Source organism: Alligator mississippiensis, chromosome 1, assembly GCF_030867095.1.
Source record: "Alligator mississippiensis isolate rAllMis1 chromosome 1, rAllMis1, whole genome shotgun sequence".
Lineage (NCBI taxonomy): Eukaryota > Metazoa > Chordata > Crocodylia > Alligatoridae > Alligator > Alligator mississippiensis.
In genome coordinates, this window is record NC_081824.1 from 126,416,787 (window position 1) to 126,438,490 (window position 21,704).

Below are 21,704 nucleotides of genomic sequence, written 5' to 3' on the forward strand. Positions count from 1 at the left end.
TGAATCCATGCTGACTGTTCCTAATCACCTTTTTCTCCTTCAAGTGCTTATAAATGGATTCCTTGAGCATCTGCTCCATGATTTTTTCCAGGGATTGAGGTGAGGCTGACTGGTCTGTAGTTCTCTGGATCCTCCTTCTTCCCTTTCTTAAATATGAGCACTATGTTTGCCCTTTTCCAATCGTCCAGGACCTCTCCTGATCACCATGAGTTTTCAAAGATGATGGCCAGTGGCTCTGAAATCACATCAGCCAATTCCCTCAGCATCCCCAGATTCATGTTATCTGGCACCATGTACTTGTACACATCCACTTTTTCTCAGTAGTCCCTAACCTGGTCTTTCACCACTGAGGGATGCTCACTTCCTCCCCAAACTGTGCTTCCTGTTGCAGTAGTTTAAAAGCTGACCTTGCCCGTGAAGACGGATGTAGAAAAACGCATGGAGCACTTAAGCCTTTTCTGCATCCTCTGTCACAAGGTTGCCTCCCCCATTTAGTAAGGGACCCACACTTTCCCTGATCCTCCTCTTGTTACCAACATACTTGTAGAAACCCTTCCTTCACATCCCTTGCTAGCTGCAACTCCAGTTGTGCTTTGGCCTTCCTGACTTCATCTTTGCATGCCAAAGCTAATGCTCTTATATTCTTCCCTAGTTATTTGTCCAACTTTCCACTTCCTTTAAGCTTCCTTTTTTTTATTTAGTTTACCAAAGAGATCCCTGCTAAGCCAAAGCTGGTTTTCTGCCATATTTGCTAGTCTTCCTGCATGTTGGGATGGTTTGCTCCTGCACTCTTAGTAAGGCTTCTTTGAAGTACAGCCAGCTCTCCTGGACTCCTCTCCCCCTCAGTCTGGCTTCCCAGGGGTCCTGCCCATGAGTTCCCTGAATGAGTTGAAGTCTGCTTTTCTGATGTCCAGGGTCCTTACTCTGCTGCTCTCCATCCTTCCTTTCCTCAGGATCCTGAACTCAATCATCTCATAGTCACTGCTGTCCAAGTTGCCATCCACTACTACATTTCCCACCAATTCATCCCTGTTTGTCAGCAGCAGGTCAAGAAGAGCATGGGCCCTAGTTGGCTGCTTCAGCACCTGCACCAGGAGGTTGTCCCCAACGCTCTCCAAAAACTTCCTGGATTGCCTGAGCACTGCTGTATTGCCCTTCCAGCAGATGTCAGGGTGATTGAAGTTCCACAGGAGAACCAGGGCCTGTGATCAGGAAACTTCTGTCAGCTGTTTGAAGAAAGCCTCATCTACCACATTCCTCCTGGTCTGGTGGTCTATTGCAGACCCCTATCACAACATCACCCTTGTTGCTTTCCCCTCTGACCCTAACCCAGAGACTCTCAACAGGCTGATCTCCAGTTTCATGTTGGAGTTTTGAGCAATCATATGGTTCTTTTACATTAAGTGCAACTCCTCCTCCTCTTCTCCACTGCCTGTCTTTCCTGAACAGTCTATACCCATCCATGACAGTGCTCCAGTCATGTGAACTATCCCACCAAGTCTCTGTTATTCCAGTCACGTCATAGCTTTGTGATTGTGCAAGGACTTCCAATTCTTCCAGCTTGTTTCCCAGGCTCGGTGCATTTGTGTACAGGCATCTGAGGTAACTAGTTGATTGCCCTGATTTCTCAGGAAATATGAGAGCACCTCCCTTTTTGTCCCCTCCTGCTTGCTCTTCCTCCGTCTCCCGCTTTCCCACTTACCTCAGGGCTTTGGTCTCCATCCCCCTACAAAACTAGTTTAAAGTCCTCACTAGGTTAGTGAGCCTGTCTTCAAAGATGCCCTTCCCTCTTTTGTTTGGGTGGATCCCATTTCTTCCCAGCAATCCTTCTTGGAAGAACATACCATGGTTGAAGAAGCCAAAGCCCTCCTGGGGACACCACCTGCACAGCCATGTGTTGATCTGCAGGATGCACCTGCTCCTTTCTCTTGACCGGAAGAATTGATGAAAACACAACCTGAGCCCCAGACCTCCTCACTTTTGCACCCAGATCCCTGTAGTCACTTTTGATATGCTCAGGGTATCATTGGAAGTATCATTGGTACCCACATGGATGAGCATCATGGGGTAGTAGTCAGAGGGCCAGATGAGTCTCGATAGTCCCTCTCTGACATCTCAGATCTTGCCTCCAGGCTATCAGTAGACCTCCCAAGACAACAGGTTAGGTCAACAGATGGCTCCCTCCATCCCTGCAGAAGGGAGTCTCCAACCACTGCCACCCATCACTGCTTCTGGGTGGCAGTCATCTCAATCCTTCCCACTTCGAGTCCTGGCCTGCCTTCCTCCATCAATGGAACATGCTCCTCCCTCTCTGCTGGTAGGGCTGCATAGCTGTTCTCCAGACGAATTACTACAGGTGGAGGTGAAGATCTTGACTTTCTGCCAGAAGCCACAAGCCTTCAGCTTCCACCATCTTGGGTATCCACGTCCTTTCTCTTCTCTAGTGCTGTGTCTGGCATTTCTTCCTCCACAGTCCTGGAGGTCTCCAGCATTGACTCCATGAATGCCTCATGGCAGAAGATGCTTCGGAGCCTTGCCAGCTCTTTCCGTAGTTCTCTTGCCTGTTCCCTGAGACATATCACCAGGAGGAACTGCTTACGCTGCAGGCACTCCCCAACCTGGCCGTCACTGGAAGGAACCTGCAAGCCACAGTCTCCATAGCGCCAAATTTGGACCTGGGTGGAAGCGTCTATGGTGAGTGGTCCTGCCTCACAGATGCAAGCAGAGGCAGTGGCAGTGACTCTGGCATTGCAATGTCCTCCAGCCATTGAGAGCTAATTCGCAAGAACTCAGCAACTGTAATGGAATCCTTCTGTTCTCCTCAACTGTTCACTATACTGTTCCCAAATAGTACATTATGAAAGTTTGGTGCTTGAAGATTCTCAGAAGTATGTTTTTTTTTCTTCTTCAGTGTATTCTTAATTTTTAATTGTGATGTTGATTGCTTTCCAGGGGAAGCTCTGTTTCAAGCACTATGGGTACTGCTGCTGAATCAAAGAAAGGGAAGTTTCCCATTTGGCCAGAATGGAATGAAGCAGATATCAATGCAGAAAAGTGGGATACAGGAAAAACCGGAAAAGAGAAAGATAAATCTGGAAAAAGCCCTGTTTTAGTAAGTTGCATGTGTTATTTCAGGTTTATTTATTTATTTTAACATATGCTTAATAGAGTAACACTTTGGCCTAACTTCAGTATAATGTTTCGGACAAACATTATTTTCTTTAATGTATCTTCAAAATCATTGTCTAACTTTTAAGTGGCTTCTCACTAAGGTAATTCTAGTCTTAACATATTTTGCCTAATTTTATTCATTTTTTTAATTTGCCATATTAATTATCAAATTGTTTGTGCAACAGTTCTCAAAAATCCATCAAAGTAGAAAATAGTTCAGAAGAGAATTAACATGGAACCAGTTGTGGGATCAAACAGTTTGTTAGAAAAAGATACAAGTGCAATCCTTACCCAGCGTAGCTGTTATTGTAGACTACAAGTTTAGAAACGGGATTCCCTTTTCAAACAATGGTTAAAAATACATTATAGTTATGGGGCCAGTTTGGGGCCCAAGTCTTGCCACATAGACTTCCATGTAGCAAATACATTTTCCTTTATCTGAACTGGCCTCTGCAGCCATAGGGTGCTTATACACGAGTATGGAGGCTGCTCCTATGTGCTGTAATTACAGCGCTGTCAGAGCAGACTCAAATAATCGAGTCTGCTGGAGCATGGTAATTACCGCACTGCAGCCAGCCTCCATGTCTTGTGTATTAGTGTCCCCACGCTTCAAAATGGTGGCGAGGGGTGCTTTATCTAAAGCTCATTGAACAAGCTTTAAATAAAGCACCTCTGCCACCATTTTGAAACTTGGAAACACTGATATATGAGATGCTCCAGGCGCTTTAATTAGAGCGGCTCTCCTAATTAAAGCCCCCCCCCTCCCCCAGAGCATGTGTATAGATGCCAGGAGAGTGTAAGAGTTGTCTTGAGGAGACATGAGCTAATTTTCAAGAACTCAGCATCTGTAATGAAATCGTTTCTGAGTTTTTCTGTCTGCTGATATCAAGATTGGTGTGCCTTCTGCGAAGCAAAAATGAAGTCACATTCCTTTTTACTGTTACATAGGGCTCCTCTACACATGCAGATAAAGGCGCAATGGGATCGGATGCACAGTCCATACAAAATTGTGCCTTCTGCCATGTACACATGCATGGAAGGGGACCTGATTGTGGGATGGTGCATTAGATCCCATTTGGCTTTATCGCAGGTGCAGGGAGAGCGTGGGATTCCAGGCTCCCTCTATATCAACTCCTGCATCTGCAAGCCCTGCAGCTGATGGGACTCACAGCAGGGGCGGCGTTCCTTGTGTTGCCCGCACTGCGAGCCCCACAGCTGACTTTCTACTGCCACCGCAGCAAGTCCTGCACATTGCAAAGCTTGCAGTGGAGACACCAGGGAGAACTCCCTGCTGCAAGCACCTCAGCTGACAATGCTGCCCCTGCTGCAAAGTCCACAATGGGAATGCTGCCAGAACTGTGAGCCTTGTCAGCTGCAGTGCTGATAGTGGGTGGTGCACCATGTGGCTGGGAGCTCCCAGTTGATGGGGCTCCCAGCCACCTGGGAGCACTTGGTCACATGTTCAATTAATGGCATGATTAGAACAAGGTACAAAGTTATTTCACATTTTTTGTGGAATAACTTTGCAACTTATTGCTTGTTTCATCACACCATTCATTGGTTGAACATGCAGTTGTGTCAGCCTAAGGCATGGGACGCCTGTGCCTGCTACAGGGCCGGGAAGTCCGGGTGAGGGTGATCCCCTGCCCTCCATTAATGCTGACTTTGTGAAGGAACATCTTGAGAAGCTGGATACCTTCAAGTCAGCCGGCCCTGACAATCTTCACCCCAGGGTACTCAAGGACCTGGCGAGCATCATAGCCCAGCCTCTAGCGCGGATCTTTGAAAACTCTTGGCGCTCTGGTGTAGTGCCCGAAGACTGGAAGAAGGCCAACGTGGTGCCTATCTTCAAGAAAGGGGGGAAAGTGGATCTGGCTAACTATAGGCCCATCAGCCTGACTTCTATCCCGGGGAAGATCTTAGAAAAGTTTATTAAGGAGGCCATCCTTAATGGACTGGCCGACGCCAACATCTTAAGGGATAGCCAGCACGGGTTTGTTGCGGGTAGGTCTTGCTTGACCAATCTCATTTCCTTCTACGACCAGGTGACCTATCACCTGGACAAGGGAGATGAGATTGATGTCATATATCTTGACTTCAAAAAAGCTTTCGATCTGGTGTCCCATGATCGTCTCTTGGAGAAACTGGCCAATTGTCGCCTTGGGTCCCCCATGATCCACTGGCTGGAAAATTGGCTCCGGGGTCGGACCCAGAGGGTAGTAATTGATGGAAGTCACTCATCGTGGTGTCCTGTGACCAGTGGGGTCCCCAAGGGCTCTGTCCTTGGACCCATACTGTTCAACATCTTCATTAACGATGTGGACACTGGAGTCAGAAGCGGACTGGCCAAGTTCGCCGATGACACCAAACTTTGGGGCAAAGCATCCACGCCAGAAGACAGGCGGGTGATCCAGGCTGACCTGGACAGGCTCAGCAAGTGGGCGGATGAAAATCTGATGGTGTTCAATGCCGATAAATGCAAGGTTCTCCACCTTGGGAAGAAAAACCCGCAGCATCCTTATAGGCTCGGCAGTGCTATGTTGGTTAGCACTATGGAAGAAAGAGACTTGGGGGTCATCATTGACCACAAGATGAACATGAGCCTGCAATGCGATGCTGCGGCTAGTAAAGTGACCAAAACGCTGGCTTGCATCCATAGATGCTTCTCAAGCAAATCCCGGGACGTCATTCTCCCCCTGTACTCGGCCTTAGTGAGGCCGCAGCTGGAGTACTGCGTCCAGTTTTGGGCTCCACAATTCAAAAAGGATGTGGAGAAGCTTGAGAGAGTCCAGAGAAGAGCCACGCGCATGATCAGGGGTCAGGGAAGCAGACCCTACGATGACAGGCTGAGAGCCCTGGGGCTCTTTAGCCTGGAAGAGCGCAGGCTCAGGGGTGATCTGATGGCCACCTACAAGTTTATCAGGGGTGATCACCAGTATCTGGGGGAACGTTTGTTCACCAGAGTGCCCCAAGGGATGACGAGGACGAATGGTCACAAACTACTACAAGATCGTTTCAGGCTGGACATAAGGAAGAATTTCTTTACTGTCCGAGCCCCCAAGGTCTGGAACAGCCTGCCGCCGGAGGTTGTTCAAGCGCCTTCATTGAACACCTTCAAGATGAAACTGGATGCTTATCTTGCTGGGATCCTATGACCCCAGCTGACGTCCTGCCCTTTGGGCGGGGGGCTGGACTCGATGATCTTCCGAGGTCCCTTCCAGCCCTAATGTCTATGAAATCTATGAAATCTATGAAGGCATGATTTACTAGTTAATCACATCTAAAGTGTAACGTGTAGAGGGGGCCATAGTAACAGGTACGTTTGTGATCGGTCAGTAAACTAAGGAGGAAAAATACATTAAAAAGAAAAAAGGCTGTTTAGTAAGCCTTCCAGCATTACTTGGTGATGTTTATGCCTTTGACATATATTATTGTGGAATGGCAATTCATGTTAGAATCTTATCCATAATCTGATTTATACCTATGGGCTGTATTTTTATATATTTGTGATACATATGTAGGATCATAGGAAAGTAGGGCTGGAAGAAACCTCACAAGGTCATCTAGTCCAGCCCCTTGCTCAAGGGTTGATCAACTCAACTCAACCATTCCGGTCAAGTGTCTGTCCAACCTGCTCTTGGAAATTTCCACGGATGTAGATTTCACAACTACTAGGTAGCTTCTCCCAATGCTTGCCCATCCTCACACTCAGAAAGTTCCTCCTAATCTCCAACTTAAATTTCCTTTGCTGCAATTTCAGGTCATTGCTCCTAGTTCTGTCTTCTGTGGACACAGAAAAGCCCTTCTCCATCCTCTTTCTAATGCCCTTTAGGTATATAAAGACTTATCAGATCCTGCCTCAGTCATCTCTTCTCCAGACTAAATAACTGTAGTTATTCCAGCCTTTCCTTACAAACCCATATAGTTGCTACAGGTTGTGTATGCATATTTATATATAAATAACTAAGTATCTGTTTCCTCCAGCTAAGTTTAAATTTAAGCAAAACATCAAATAGATATGTATTAAAGTGGGACTTAGAAGTCCTGCACCCTATTCCCAGTAGTGCCACTAGCCTGCCAAAGCAAGGTATCTCAGTTCTCTTTGTTTTTGTTTCTTTCTTCTCTGACCCTTCATCTTTTTGGGGTCATGCTTCAAAGGGTTGCACAGTACATTGTAATACAAATAATAAGTAAAAATAATTAGAAATGAAAATCTGTTGTCTTCAGCAACTTTCAAGGCATTTCGCAGGTCACGTAAGCCTCTTGCATCAAGCTGTGTGCAGCTTTTACATGTTTGATGTGGGAGAGGGATGCTAAAAGTGTTCGTCACACCATGTGTGATCATACATTTTAAAGAGCTTTATGTAGTTACTGTCTTTGAGCAGCTGGCAAAAATTCAAGTTCTTGCAGGTTAGCCCATTTAGGTGGTAGATTCTGGTATGAGAATGTACAAAATCCTGCTTTTCTGAAGACCAGGGGAATCTAGTTGGAGACAGTTTCTCTCTTCACAGCTCTTGACTCAACAGCCCTTTTTCTTTAGGTTTCTCTCAAGGCAATGTACCACATATTTTTCAGATTGCTGTGCCTTGTTTCTCACTTTTCCCATGCCTGTCTCCCATCCTCCTCTCTTTCCCAGCAAAACTCATAGCCAGTCAAAGCCCATTAGCTTGGAGCATTCATATTCTTGAGGGACCTTGATTCAGCTTTTGGTTATTGGCAAAACCACATGCCTAAGGCCCCTAGCACATGTTACATGATACAGTTAATGACATCTTAAGTAATTATCTGGCCACACGTTAATGCAATGAATAGTGTGATAAAATAAGCAATAAGCTACAAAGTTATTACACAAAATGTGGCTTACTCCTTGTTATTACACTGGTTAACACACAAAGTTATTACACAAAATATGTGTAATAACTTTTGTGGTTGGTTCCTATCACACCATTAACTGAACTTGTGGCTAGGCTAATTGGAGCCCTAGCCTCCAGACTTTACTTCCATGTATTCCTGAGGCTAAGAGTGCTGATCAGTTGATTGTGGGTCACAGCCTTGGGGGCTTTCATGATCAGCTGCTGTTCCCAGCCACAGGGACACATTGGAGCCCTTGACTCCAATATGCCCTCCTCAGCTGAGATCAGCAGCGTATCAGGGCTTCCAGCCTACAGAGTGCAGTTAGAGTCAAGGATTCCACTGAGCCCCCATGGCAGGTAGCTCTGATCAGCTGATGGCTCCTAGCCATGGTTGCTGATCAGGGCTCCCAGCCCCAGGAGCTTGCTATTTGCCAGTGCAGGGGGAGCCCAGGATCAGGCTCCAAGGTTCCCCCTGCACCAGCACTATGGCATGATGGGATCTGATGGTTGATCCTATAGTCACATCTCCTGCCATGCATATGTGGCATGATGGGAAGTGTGATTGTGTGGATCGTGCATGAGAACCCATCTCACCTTTAATTGCACATCTGCCAGGGACCTGTTTCTTGTAGTTATCCTAAATGAAAAAAAAATCTGTTAATATCTCATATCAGATAATATCTGTTAATATTAGATTAACCTAATATCCAATACCAACTGTACAACTATCTGATACTGTACCAATATCTGATACCTACATACAGATATGTTTCCACTCCTGAGAGCATAATTCAGGTCAGTATTTGGAACTCTGTTGACTTGAGCAAACAGGTAACTTTAGTCTCTCTAATAGTAAGTCCTTCAACCCAACCTATGAGGCTTCCTTTAGACTTTCAAAACAGTAACTATTTCTTAAAATCTTTACATCCATAAACACCTTTCCATTTTTCTCAGATACAATTGTTACTGTTCAAGTCGCAGATTAGTACACTGAAGTTGTAGTTTATAAATAAAAGGGAGACGGTAACAAAAGTAATGAGTATTTGTGGGTGGGTGGGTGGGTGGGTGTGGAAGATTCAGTAGGTTAGCAAATATACATTCTTCAAGTCTTGTACATGTATGTTTTATGTAGCATGTCTTTGAGGACCCTGAAGGGAAGATTGAATTGCCACCATCCTTAAAAGTGAATTCATGGAAACGCCCACATGAATTTTTATTTAATAAGGTAAGAAACATCTATTTAAGCAATACACAGGAGTAGGTACGAGCAGTAAATATAGAAATGTAGACTTTGGGTGAAAATGAACTGATAGCCTTTCTGATAGCTTGTTTTCCTGAATATTTTTTATGGAGAAACCTGGAAGTTTGTGTTTTACTTGCCTTCTATAATGTCTTACAGAAATTATGGGACATAATTGTGTCATTTTACTCAGTTTAATGATGCCTCAATCTCTGAGTTGTCCCAGTGAAAACAACTGCATTATCTTGTTTGTTTGTTTTTAATACAATTTAAAAAATGTTATGATTACCTGCCAGCCAAGTATTGTCAAAGATATGGACATGTGTAGGCAGATCAGAGAAGTACAACACTTAAAGTGGGAGTGGAAGGAGAGAAAGTTGATTGTTTTGACCTGGACAAGAAAACTGGATGGACATGGGAGGGATTTATTGCAGCACTGGTAGAAGCTACAGTGGTTGTCAGACTGATAGAATCTAAACTCACCATTATTTGGGTATTGTATTGCAAATGCTTGGGTTGTCTTTGGTGGATGAGGTAGCGACTACATTTAGGGTGCTTGTACACGTGATGCCATTACCATGTAAAAGTGACAAAAATATCACTGTGCGGCTTAATGGCATCACGCTGTCCACATGCAAGAGTTTTGGGGATTTTAAATGAGTTTGCAAATGGCCGGGGGGCAAGCTCACAGCTGAATTATTGCAATTTGCAATGTTGCAAACTAAACTACATCCCAATGTAGTTTAATTTGCAACTTTGCAAATTGCAATAATGAAGCAGTCAGCTTGCCCCCCCCCAGCTGTGAAGAGATGGGCAGGCTCCACAGAAAAAAAGGATTTGGCACCTCGCTGCTTCTGTCTTCAGCAGGCTCCTGTGGCCAGCAGGATGACTGGGGCCAACTGAGAACAGTCTGGTTTGCCCCTGGGGCAGTGCAGGAAGGCGGCAGTAGGGCAGCCAAGTTTGCTGATGGTGGGGATGGTGCACGAGGTGATGCAGGCCTGGGCAGGCTGCTAGCTGGTTGGGTGCTGCCCCAGCTCAGAGGTGCCTGATCCTATGGTTCCTCAAGCCTGCCCAGGCTTCCACCACCCTGTGCACCATTCCCACCAGCTTCTCTGGCCGCCAGCAAACCCAGCTGCCCTCCTGCCACCTTCCTGAGCTTCCCCAGGGGCAAGCCAGCTTGTCCCTGGCTGACAGGTTGCATTTCTTTCTCAGATATACCTTTCAGTTTTTTATGACCATATGAATGTGCTCTGACATGGGTTCACAGGTAGCAGTTAAATAAAAAAGGCACTGCTCTGCTGGTATCTGACATTATGTGACCCTCGGTGCCTTGGGGAATGTGTAATACAGTAATGGCTTGCCAGGCAATGAGAAGCTACATTTATTGTCTGAAGGAGGTACTACGTACCAAATTTAAGGTATCAATCTCCAGGATTTCTGTAGCTGACATGCAAAAAAGAGTGCATTTGTGTGGACACAGTTTCTAGTTCCTTCATTTTTAGTTTCTTTTTCAAATAATTGAGGAAAGATAGCAAGATGGTTCCATAATTAGGAAATGAATCTCTTCTAAGGTGTCCTCCTGGGCACAGGAGCTTGCTGAAGGCAGAACCAGTGAGGGGCCTGATCCTTTTTTTTTTAAATTATTTTTGGTAGAGCCTGCCAGCCTCTCCTGCAACTAGGGGGTGAGCTGCCAGCAGGCCAAGCAGCCCCTGGTCTGCAGGGGGCCCTGGTCCTTCCCTCTGTGGTAGTGGTGCCCTGTGGGGCTGGCTGGGCAGACTGATGTCAGGCCGGGTGCTGCCTGGTCAGATTCAACTGTTCCCTGAGTCGGCTTGGGGAGCAGTGCCCAGTGGGCTTCCAGTGGGTGGGCTTGGGGAACAGTTGGATTGGGCCAGGTGCTGCCTCTGACCTGGGGCAGCACTTGGCCCACTAGCACCGTGCCTGGGCGGCCCCAGGGGTGGCGCTGCTGTGGAGCAAAGGAACACAGCCCCCCCACATAGCTCAGGGGCTACGGCTGTGGCCATGTCCTTCCTCGGCTGCAGGCAGGCTCTGGCTCTGACCAAAAAAAAAAAAAAAGGATCAGGCCCCTCGCAGTAATGTGACAGAAAAATTGAAATGCTGGGTTTCAATTAAAAACCCACTGTTTCAATTTAGGGGGCATGGAATAAAACCCGGAGGACTAAACCCCCATCAGCTGTACAAGCTCCTTTAGAAGAGATTCATTTCCTAATTATGTAACCATCTTGCTATCTTTCCTCAATTATTTGAACAAGAAACTAAAAATGAAGGAACTAGAAACTGTGTCCACACAAATGCATTCTATTTTGCACGTCAGCTACAGAAATCCTGGAGATTGATACCTCAAATTTGGTATGTAGTACCTCCTTCAGGCAATAAATGCAGCTTCCTATTGTCTGGCAAGCCATTACTGTATTACACATTCCCCAAGGTACCAAGGGTCACATAATGTCAGATACCAGCAGAGCAGTGCCTTTTTTATTTAACTGCTACCTGTGAACCCATGTCAGAGCACATGCATATGGCCATAAAAAATGGAAAGGTACATCTGAGAAAGAAATGCAACCTGTCAGCCTAGCATATTCTTAGGACAAAGATATGTCATCTTGATTTTCTGGAGAAATCAAAGTTCATGTACCTCTTTTTTCCCCTCTCCTGTTTGAGAACTGCAAGTTTTTGGTGAAATACAGTATAAGTCAGAAGGTCTGATCCTAATACTTTCATGGGGCTATTCAGACTATGGCTTCTCTTGAGCAGAACAAAGAAGTAAAGATCTGGTGTACAGACCTTACATTGCTGTGTACCTAAGATTTAATGCTCTCCTTCCGCTCCCACTTCAAGTGTTCTACTTCTCTGATCTGCCTACACATGTCCATATCTTTGACAGTACTTGGCTGGCAGGTGATCATAACATTTTTTTAATTGTGCATAGCTCCTTTTAATTAATCTTCAGCTGCTTCTAAATAGAAACCAAACGAGAAATTAATAACATGTTTGTTGCAGGCTGGAGTGCTCTTCAGCTCAGAAAATCTGTTGCTTCTGATTATGTTCAAAACTGTCCTTTTCCCCTTTTGCTTCAGTCAAAATGCTTAAGTTTGTAAAGCTTTGCCCACTCCTCTAGCTTTTCAGCTTTTTCAGTTTTTTCAGTTTTCCTTTTGTCAGCTTGTCAGTTTCATTTTATATTTAATATGTACTAAGCTGTGTGAAGTTTAATTTTAATTGGGGAAAAATAAATTGACAAGACCTAGTGATTACACAAGAAATGCTGCCAAAATACATAGATTGACTAGAGAGAGATATGTGAAAGATTGACGCAAAACAATATGGCAGGCAGAAATAGATAAGAGTATCAGAAACCACATATTAGAGTCTAACATCCATTTTCAGAACCCAAGGAACAAAGCTATTTTTTAACAATGTAATTAAATTTGGATCTTGGCTTAATTAGTCACTACAGTTATCGGAAGCATTATACATTATTCTAAAATTGATCATAAAAACTAGTGGTGGGAAACAAAAGGATGTAGTCATTAACAAATTAGGCACTGGCAAACGAATGTGTGTGTATAGAGTAGTAAGGAAAGACTCAAGCAGTTGATGAAAAATAAGAGGTACAGTTTTGTTTGGTTTCATGGCTACAATCCTCATACCTCTTATTGCTTGATTGACTTATAACAGGGCTGTATAACTGAGGGCCTGAGGGCCACATATAGCCTGAGAGCTTTTAAATTGTGGATTGCAAATGAGATGCACCTTGATGCCAGGTGTTTGCTGAGCAATATCAGTGATTAGCCCATGAGGTGGGGCTGCTTCTGTCCAGATTGTGGGGTAGCTTCACTTGTCCTGGGTCCAAGTTCTGGCAGTCACCATGCTTGCGGACTGGGGACTGCTTCTCTGTGGTGGTGCTGGGCTGCACATTATCTCTGTTCCTACCTCCACAATGCTCATTGCCTTGGCTAGGGCGCTGCTTTTCCACAGTGTACAAGTGTGGTGGGGAACACCCTATTGGAGGAAGGGAATACCTTCTGTTTCTCCTTCCTTCACCCTCCATTCCCTCTGCATTAGTCCAAAAAAGTCTGGTGTTATGTGCCCCATAATTCATTGCATAATTCACCAAGAATCTTTGTGTGGAAAATGTGTGAAACAAGTTGAAGATGTAAAAAGTGGTTCTGAAGGTTACCGGTCTCAGTGGTGGTGGAGGTTAAATTTTCGTCATGCAGGAAATTCCAATAATTCTTGGAAGAAATGCAATCTGTGTACAGTGATTTATGTCTTCATTCAGAAATTTGCTGGCTAAGTGCTGGTAAGGTTCTCACAAGGTTCTTTGCTCTCCGAAAAGATATTTCAGTTTTCCAAAAGAGAATAAATAAAAGTATGAATGGATCTAGTATTCTGAAATGGGAGGGTGCAGATGGTGTGGTGCATCAGCACATGTAACACAACACATACTTCTCCAGGTAAAAAGAAACAAGAGGCTTCTATGCTAGAGGCCTACAGTTATATATTCAGTTTAAGAGTACAGCAAAAATAAATATAACTTAATTGGAATGTATATTATTTGCTATATGTAATATGCTATGTTATATATTAAAAACATAATAAGAAAAAATACTCAAAAGATATTATTTCTTAAGTCCTGTACTCATTGGGATTAAATATACATCGTTCAGATTCATATAACAAAATCAAGGCTTCTTGAGCACCTTGACAGTGCATCCAATGCTTCATTGCGTTGTTTCCACACCTGAGTTAATGTTTTTAGCTAGTGTTAAAAACAGTCTGCAAGGCTATGAAATAGGAACTACATTAACAGGAGCAGCTAGCAGATAACAGAAAGAAATAATAGCTTAATTAGTGGAACGCTAAGACCATTAAAAAAGAGAAAGCATTGTTAGCACTTGTGAAATGAAGAGTTTAGAAGGAATCGGGCAGATTATAATGAGCCATGAACTCAAGTGACTCCCTCACCACTACCTGAATAGAAATGCTGCTGCCACTGCCAGACAGTTTGTTCTAAACTTTGGGTAGACCAGAAATCAAAGGGTGTGCAACTGCAGCACTGTACCTACCTTCCCCGCCCCCACCATCTGCTCCTGAGTGAAAGCCGACACTGCAGAACTTGAAGAGACTTCTGTCTCTAGAATTTCTGTCTGAGATGGTATTGCCATTCACTTAAATTCAGTTCATTTAAAAATGCAGGGTAAGAATCTGATAATAGCAGACCTCTTTGGATGCTTGAGTGGTTTTCATAGCAAGCTTATACTATTCAAGGCTACCTTTTACAAGGATGATCTTACAGATTTTTTCCATCTTGCAAAGAATTGAAGAAAGAAACAGAACAATTTAAAAGTGGTTTGGGAATTTTCATCCAATGTGGCAGTCATGATGGAGGAATTTAACAATTTTTTTTTACCAAATTGAGTTACTGAAGAACAAACTGATGCTCTTCAACAGCTTGCTCAGAGTTGCAATTTAAAATCAGTCTTCCACCATATACTTTGAGCTGTGTGATTTACAAGCCAACCCATTTTGCTAGAACACAAGAAACAGGATGGTACTTCTTTAAACTTGTAGCAGAGAATCTCTTCCCAGATATAAGGGACCTCAGTTTAAAGAATGTTTTAATGTTTGGCAGCACATACCTATGTGAAAGTGCTTTTCCTACAAAGAAGTTTATAAAATTCTGGTATAATTATTGATTTACAGATAAGGCGCTCACTCACTTGCTTCAGCTGGCCTTAACTGAGGAGGGAAGAATTCTTGTGAGTGATATCTTTTATTGGACCAATTGCATAGTCCAATAGAAGATACCACTCACTAGAATTCTTGCCTCTGGCATATTTCCTGGATAGTCATTTTAGCAACATCACCTCATCACTAACTTAATTGAAGTCAGTTGATATTGATTCTTTTATGCAGTAAATGGATTATCTACACTTCTTACATTAAAAAGTTGTTAAATTACTACATTTTAATACTTGTAGTTGTTTCATTTAAATATGTAGATGTTTTAATTATGCCTCTTCTCTATACTAAAACACACACAATCATGTATATAAAATGAATTACTTAATTTAAGTACTTATAATTTTAAATTAATATGTATTATACTTAAACTATATATAATATAAAGTTAATTATATATCTACCTGTCTATATCTATATAGATAGATATATAAAACTAATTATTTGATTTTTATCCACTCAAAATAAAAAAAAGATCCAGCCCATGAGAAAGATATGAATAGAAATCTTGGCCTGTGGTAGATCAGAAGTTGGACAGCTCTGATTTATAATAGGAAAACAAACAATTCTGTGTACACAGGTAATATACATAATAGCAAGATGGTAAATTCTCTGTCAGTACCTTGATGGACTCTGAAATTGATACAAGTTGATTCTTAGCTTGGATTTTGTATACTTTCACTTGGAAGCATCAATAATTGAGATCAGACTTGAGTGACTTTCTTAAAAAAATGTGTACTTATGTTTTCGCTTGAATTCCTGTCAAAACATAAGCTGGCATGCAATTAAATTGTTTGGAGAAGAGACAAGTAAAACAAGCTGGGAAAAAGTAGACATGTCTAATGAGAGAGAATGTGAATTTCTAAGTAAAGCTGACCAGATGATAAGAATACTAGTTTGCATAAATTGTCAATAAGTTGTCAATATATGGAGATGAAACAACTGATGAAATAGATTTAGCTTGAAGAGAAGAAAAGCGTGTTAAATAAATAATTCTTAGGAAACTTGAAAAGTTTGCTTAGCTAAAAAATGAGTAAAGATTTAAGGCTCAAATAGAAACGAACAACTGTTATCTATTTTAAAAGTGTCTACTAATATTCAGTGTAGACATATGCTAATCTCCCAAGAGCAGTTGCATTAACACATATCTTCTGTTACGTGTTATAAAGTACAATAAAACTTTTGAGGTTCACTGTCACTCCTGTAGTAAAAATCTCATTTCATGTGATTATTATTTAACCATATGATCCTAGAATGATGAAAGCAGAAATGTAAACCACAATAGAACATTGATTATCCAAAATAGTGTCACCATTATTCTAGAAAATCAGTTTTTCTGTTAATCAAACATCTCACTCAGTGTGAAGTTCTGAAAATAATTATTGTACAGGAAGTATGGGGGGAAAAACCAACAAGAAATTGAACTCTTGGGTAATGTTTTAAAATCTCAGAGCACCCTAAATAAGCAATGCACAGTTATCTCACTGAAGACCAAAATCTGAAAGTGGACGGATGGTTTTGTTAATACAAAACCTTCTATTTTATTGACTTTCTAGATAACACTCTACTGTACAAGCAAATAATCAGTTTTTCCATTAATTATCTCAGAGGAATGATAGTCCTAGCTGAATTAAGACAACCTTCATCGCATACTATACAGCAGCTCTGCAAAACTAATATCACAGTACTTGTATTGCCCAATTCCATACCTCATAATGGTTGTAGGCTTTGGAAGGAAATTTTCAGTATCTGAAGTCAATTGGGTATTGAGTCAACTTATTCCTCTTACAATTATTAAAATTACAAAACGTGTAATCACTTGTAAATCCTTAGTTCTGGAAAGGCTGTTTTGACAATGGATAAATTATAAAACGAATAGAGATAAAAATGACAGGGTTTGCTAAGTAGATCATCAGCATATATTACACTCTGGTGATGACTCAGACCCAGATGTCTACATCTTTGTAAACTGTTGTGCTACATTTATGCAAATAAAGTGAGTGTTCTTATTGAATGCCATAGCAAAATTTACATCAACTTCATTAAAAACAGGGGTGTAATTCTGTATTTTGTAAAATACAATTCTCAGTGGCAAGTTATTCAAGAATTTTTTTGATATGTTGGTAGAAAATAATTCTCTTGGACCCTCTCTAATAATATACCTTCAATTAATCTAATAATCATAAAAAGTACTCAAGTTGTTAGATCCAGCTGTAATATAAACTATCTTCCTTTGGAAATATGCCGGTGTTTCCCTTTTGTTTTTCAGCATCCTTGGTATATTAAAGTTTATCATAGTTGTTTTACAGACTCATTTCCACCTGTGAGAAATGAAGCAGTTTCTTTCAAGACGTAGAAAAAAGAACCCCTAAAATTATTTGTACGTGATTGTTTTTAAAGCTGTAGTTGAATGTTGTACAATAAAAGGAACAAATCTATTACAGTTAATATTTCATCCTAGAGTTCAAAGCCAGAAAGATCATGTTTTCTGGCCTCCTGTATATCATAGGATAGTACATTTCATTCAGATATCCCAATATTAGGCCTCAGGCCTTTACATAGGCTAAAACATTTCAGTCCTCAAGAGGCAAAATTATTGTGCATCACTGACAGAGAATTGAGCGACTCAGGTGCTACCAATTCTTGAGACCCATGTTGTGTCAATGATTTGATTAAGCAACATATGGCCACATGGTTCCTCTCTTGGAATTATGCTCCTTGTTACAGAGGCTATAAACTCTTAAGGTCCTTTCCCAATCTGATTGGAAGGACAGTTCCTTACCAAGCCAAATCTGATGGTCAGTTTCACCCTGAGTTATATAAGCAAGACATGTATAACATCTAGAAAAGAGAACTGTCTTAACTAATTCAGTGCAGCACAGAATACATTTGACTAATTTGGAATTGGAGGAAAAATTATTTTTGGACTCTTATTGGTGACCACTAAAACCCTGTAACAGAAAATTAGCATATAAGTTTCATAATGCAGAGCTGCAAATACTTATGAGTATGTTGAGAGCATCAGTTATCCTTTACGCAAATCCTTTTTGGTTTTGGTTTTTGAGAAGTATCACTTTTTAAAGAAGGTTTTGATGCAGTTTAATAGTGATTAACTTAAGTTTTAAACATTTACACTGTTTTGTCATTTTCTGTGTTTTTCTTAAAAATTTTGAAGCAGATGACTTGACATTCTTTTATTGTATGGACAAACATATTTTTAGCTGAATTAAAAATGGAGACAGAGCTACTGCTCAAGGGTACACATTGATGGTTATAGATTCATAGATTCATATAGAGTCAGAAGGGATCCAATGGATCATCGTGTCCGAACCCCTGCCCCTAGCAGGAAAGAGGACCAAGGTCAGATGACCCCAGCCAGGTGATCTTCAAGAGGAGGCTTGACAACCTCCAAGTTAGGTGATAGGACCACCTCTCTTGGAAGCCCATTCCAGACTCTGGCCACCTTTATTGTTAAACATTTCTTCCTTATGTCTAATCTAAATCTACTCTCCACTAGTTTGCACCCATTATTCCTAGTTACTCCCTGGGGTGCTCTGGTAAACACCGCATCCCCAATTCCCTGCTGTTCTCCCCTGATACATTTATAGGCAGCTACAAGGTCACCCCTCAGCCATCTTTTGTATAGGCTGAAGAGATCCAGATCTCTGAACCTCTCCTCATAGGGTCTTTCACAGAGAGTGCTAATCATGTGAGTGGCCCTCCTCTGAACCCTCTCCAGATCCTCCATGTCCCTTTTGAAGTGTGGTGCCCAAAACTAGACACAGTACTCCAACTGCAGCCTGACTAATGCTGCATAGAGGGGGAGCATCATCTCCCTCGATCTGTTGGTCATGCATCTGCTAATACACAACAAGGTGTGATTGGCTTTGTTGATGGCCTCGTTACAGTGCTGGCTCATGTTCATCTTGGAGTCAACTGCGACTCCAAGATCTCTCTCAGCCTCTGAGCTGCTGAGGAGGACATCCCCCAACCTGTAGGTGTGCTGGGGATTCCTCCTTCCTAGATGGAATACCTTACATTTATCTTTGTTGAATTGCATCCTATTACGTTCCGCTCATTGATCCAACCTGTCCAGGTCAGCCTCTAACTGTTCCCTACCCTCTGGTGTATTAACTTTGCCCCATAATCTGGTATCATCCGCGAACTTGGAGAGGGTGTTCACCACACCCTCATCCAAATCGCTGATGAAGATATTAAATAACACCAGCCCAAGGACTGAACCCTGTGAGACCCCACTGCCCACCTCCTTCCAGGTCGAGAATGACCCGTCAACCACCACTCTCTGGGTGGGGTCCCTAAGCCAGTTAGCCACCCACCTAACTGTGTAGGCATCCACTCCACAGCTTGTTAGCTTCCCAATGAGAATAGGATGCAAAACTGTATTGAAAGCTTTCCTAAAATCCAGGTAGATGACATCGGCCTCCGCTCCTGTGCAAAGCAGTATGTGACCTGGTCATAAAAGGCTATAAGATTTGTCAGGCAGGATCTACCTGTGATGAACCCATGCTGGTTTCCTTTCAGCATCGTTTCCCCTGCTGGGCTTTCACAAATATGCATTTTGATGATTTTTTCCTAGTATTTTCCCAGGGATGGAGGTAAGACTGACTGGCCTAAAGTTACCTGGCTCCTCTCTGTTATGATATAACTGTTATATCTGCACAATGCTGTATTCTTACAGCTTATCTACATTTCTGTAACCTTGATCCTGAATGAGATAAATGTTAAAGTTTCAGGGAATTTGCTACACTTGTACCCATATTTTCTTACATATAATATGCACCCTATTTTTCAAAAAATCCCAAGAAGAAAAAAGAATTTACCCTGGAGTAGAGCCAAGTACCTGAAGTCTGGGGTCTCTGTGGTTGAGTGTTGCATGCTGGGGCTAAGAGCTGGGGGCTCAATCTGGTGTGCCAACACTGGGGCTGCATGATAAGGGCTTGATCTGGCATGCTGGTGCTGGGGCTGCACAATGGGACTCCATCCAATATGCCTGCACTGGGCCATGTGGGCACTGGGCACTCGGGAGCCATGTGCTGGGTCTGACCTGGAATGTAGTCCTGGACTTGACATGTGGTCCTTGACTCAGTATATGGTCCCAAACTTGGCATGCTGGGTCAGACTCAGAAGATGGCTGCAGAACTAGTACATGGGTTTAACCTGAGTGTGGGTTGCACCTGGTGCCCCAGCCATGGGCTAATTATGCATGCTTACCTGATCTGATTTTCAGCTGTGATGGGGAGAGGGGGCAGCATTAATAGGTGATGTTCCCAGAGCTGCAAAAAATTAATGTTACTCCTTCACCCACCCCCCACTGTATGGGGAGCCCTTTTCTCTGCATATAATGTAAACCCCAATTTTACCCGGGGCAGGGGGGAAGTGTGGGTTATATGCGGTGCTTCTACACTATCCTTCAGATGTAACAGTTCCATAGTAACAACTTCTATTGGTATTCTTTGATATTGCTAACAACTCTTATGTCTGTCTATACACTTAACTATGCACTGACACATTTAGGATTTGTGCAGTATTACACTTATAGGGTGCTATTTCTGTTCATTGATATTTAGTCTTTTCAATGAAATAATGATAGGCATTTAAGCAAAACCTCCTCTCTTTCAGGTTCCTGTGGTAGTGAAAAATGAAAGTTGGTTTGACCTTTTTTCAGGAAATGAACACTTATTTGGTAGTGAGGTATGTAGAAAATGGATGGTAGCTCACTTTTAAAAAAATGACTGATCCTACAATATAGGGGGCATGGGAAATGAATTGTGGGCATTTTTTCAGTAGGAAAAACATGCAAGACAGCCTTTTCTCAGGAATCAAATACAATTTTAATAATGGTTAGCTACTATTAGAATTTGAAAGTATAAATATATAGATCATGATAAAAGGCTGACCAAACACATTTTTTTAAAGAAAACAAATCTAATTTGTGACTAAGATTTAATACTTGATGAAAGTTAACATATGTTTATGATAAAAGGTCAAAAAAGAAAAGAATAAGGACATATTTTTATATTCACGTGGAAGTACAGATTATCATTTAAGGTTAAATTTATTCCCACAAACAGCATTTTAAGTAGTGCTCAGAGAAGTCAAATCAAAGGCTGTCAGTTTCAACTTGACCAACAGAGATGACAGAAATACTAATAAAAATGAAAGTACGTTTCTAGGCATACAATTTTAAGTTATGTATTTCATGTATTATTTCTTCTTTACATGTATATCACCATTTCTTTAGGGCAGGAAATCTGTGCTATAGAATAATTAGTTTTAAAGTAGTCATATTCCTGTTTAATTGATTAAACCATAGTTGAGTAACATAAATAAAACAGAGGCTTAATTCTCTAAGCCTTGCAGAAAAGGACCTGGGAGTTACAGTTAGGGCTGCACTGATGAAGATTTTTTGGGCTGATACTGATGGCTGATTATTAACTAGCCATATCAGCCAATATCGATCTGATAGCTAGTATGGAGCCTGGCAGCTTGGAGAGCAGCATCTGGCCAGTAAGTCTGTGGGGGAGGAAGGGGCATAGGGAGGGGTGCGCTGAGGGCAGATCAAGGCTCCCATGGTAAGGGAGAGAGTGGGGCTGAGGCTGATGCAGGGTCAGGGGTTGCTGCTGCCCAGCTACGGTGGGGCAGGCCGTGGGATGGAGCCA

At 42.4% G+C, this 21,704-nt stretch overlaps 1 protein-coding gene across 6 annotated transcripts in view; it reads left to right on the forward strand.

Moving 5' to 3' along the window:
* ADGB (androglobin) overlaps nt 1-21,704 on the forward strand; it is a 299,037-nt gene that overhangs the window by 22,425 nt on the left and 254,908 nt on the right. For 5 of the 6 annotated variants that reach the window (XM_019488363.2, XM_019488361.2, XM_019488358.2 and 2 more), the window contains 3 exons: nt 2,953-3,112; nt 9,157-9,249; nt 20,665-20,736. In XM_019488363.2, coding sequence (XP_019343908.1) covers nt 2,953-3,112; nt 9,157-9,249; nt 20,665-20,736 — 325 coding nt within the window. The remainder of the gene's footprint in view (nt 1-2,952; nt 3,113-9,156; nt 9,250-20,664; nt 20,737-21,704) is intronic. The other variant, XM_019488359.2, reaches the window with a different exon arrangement.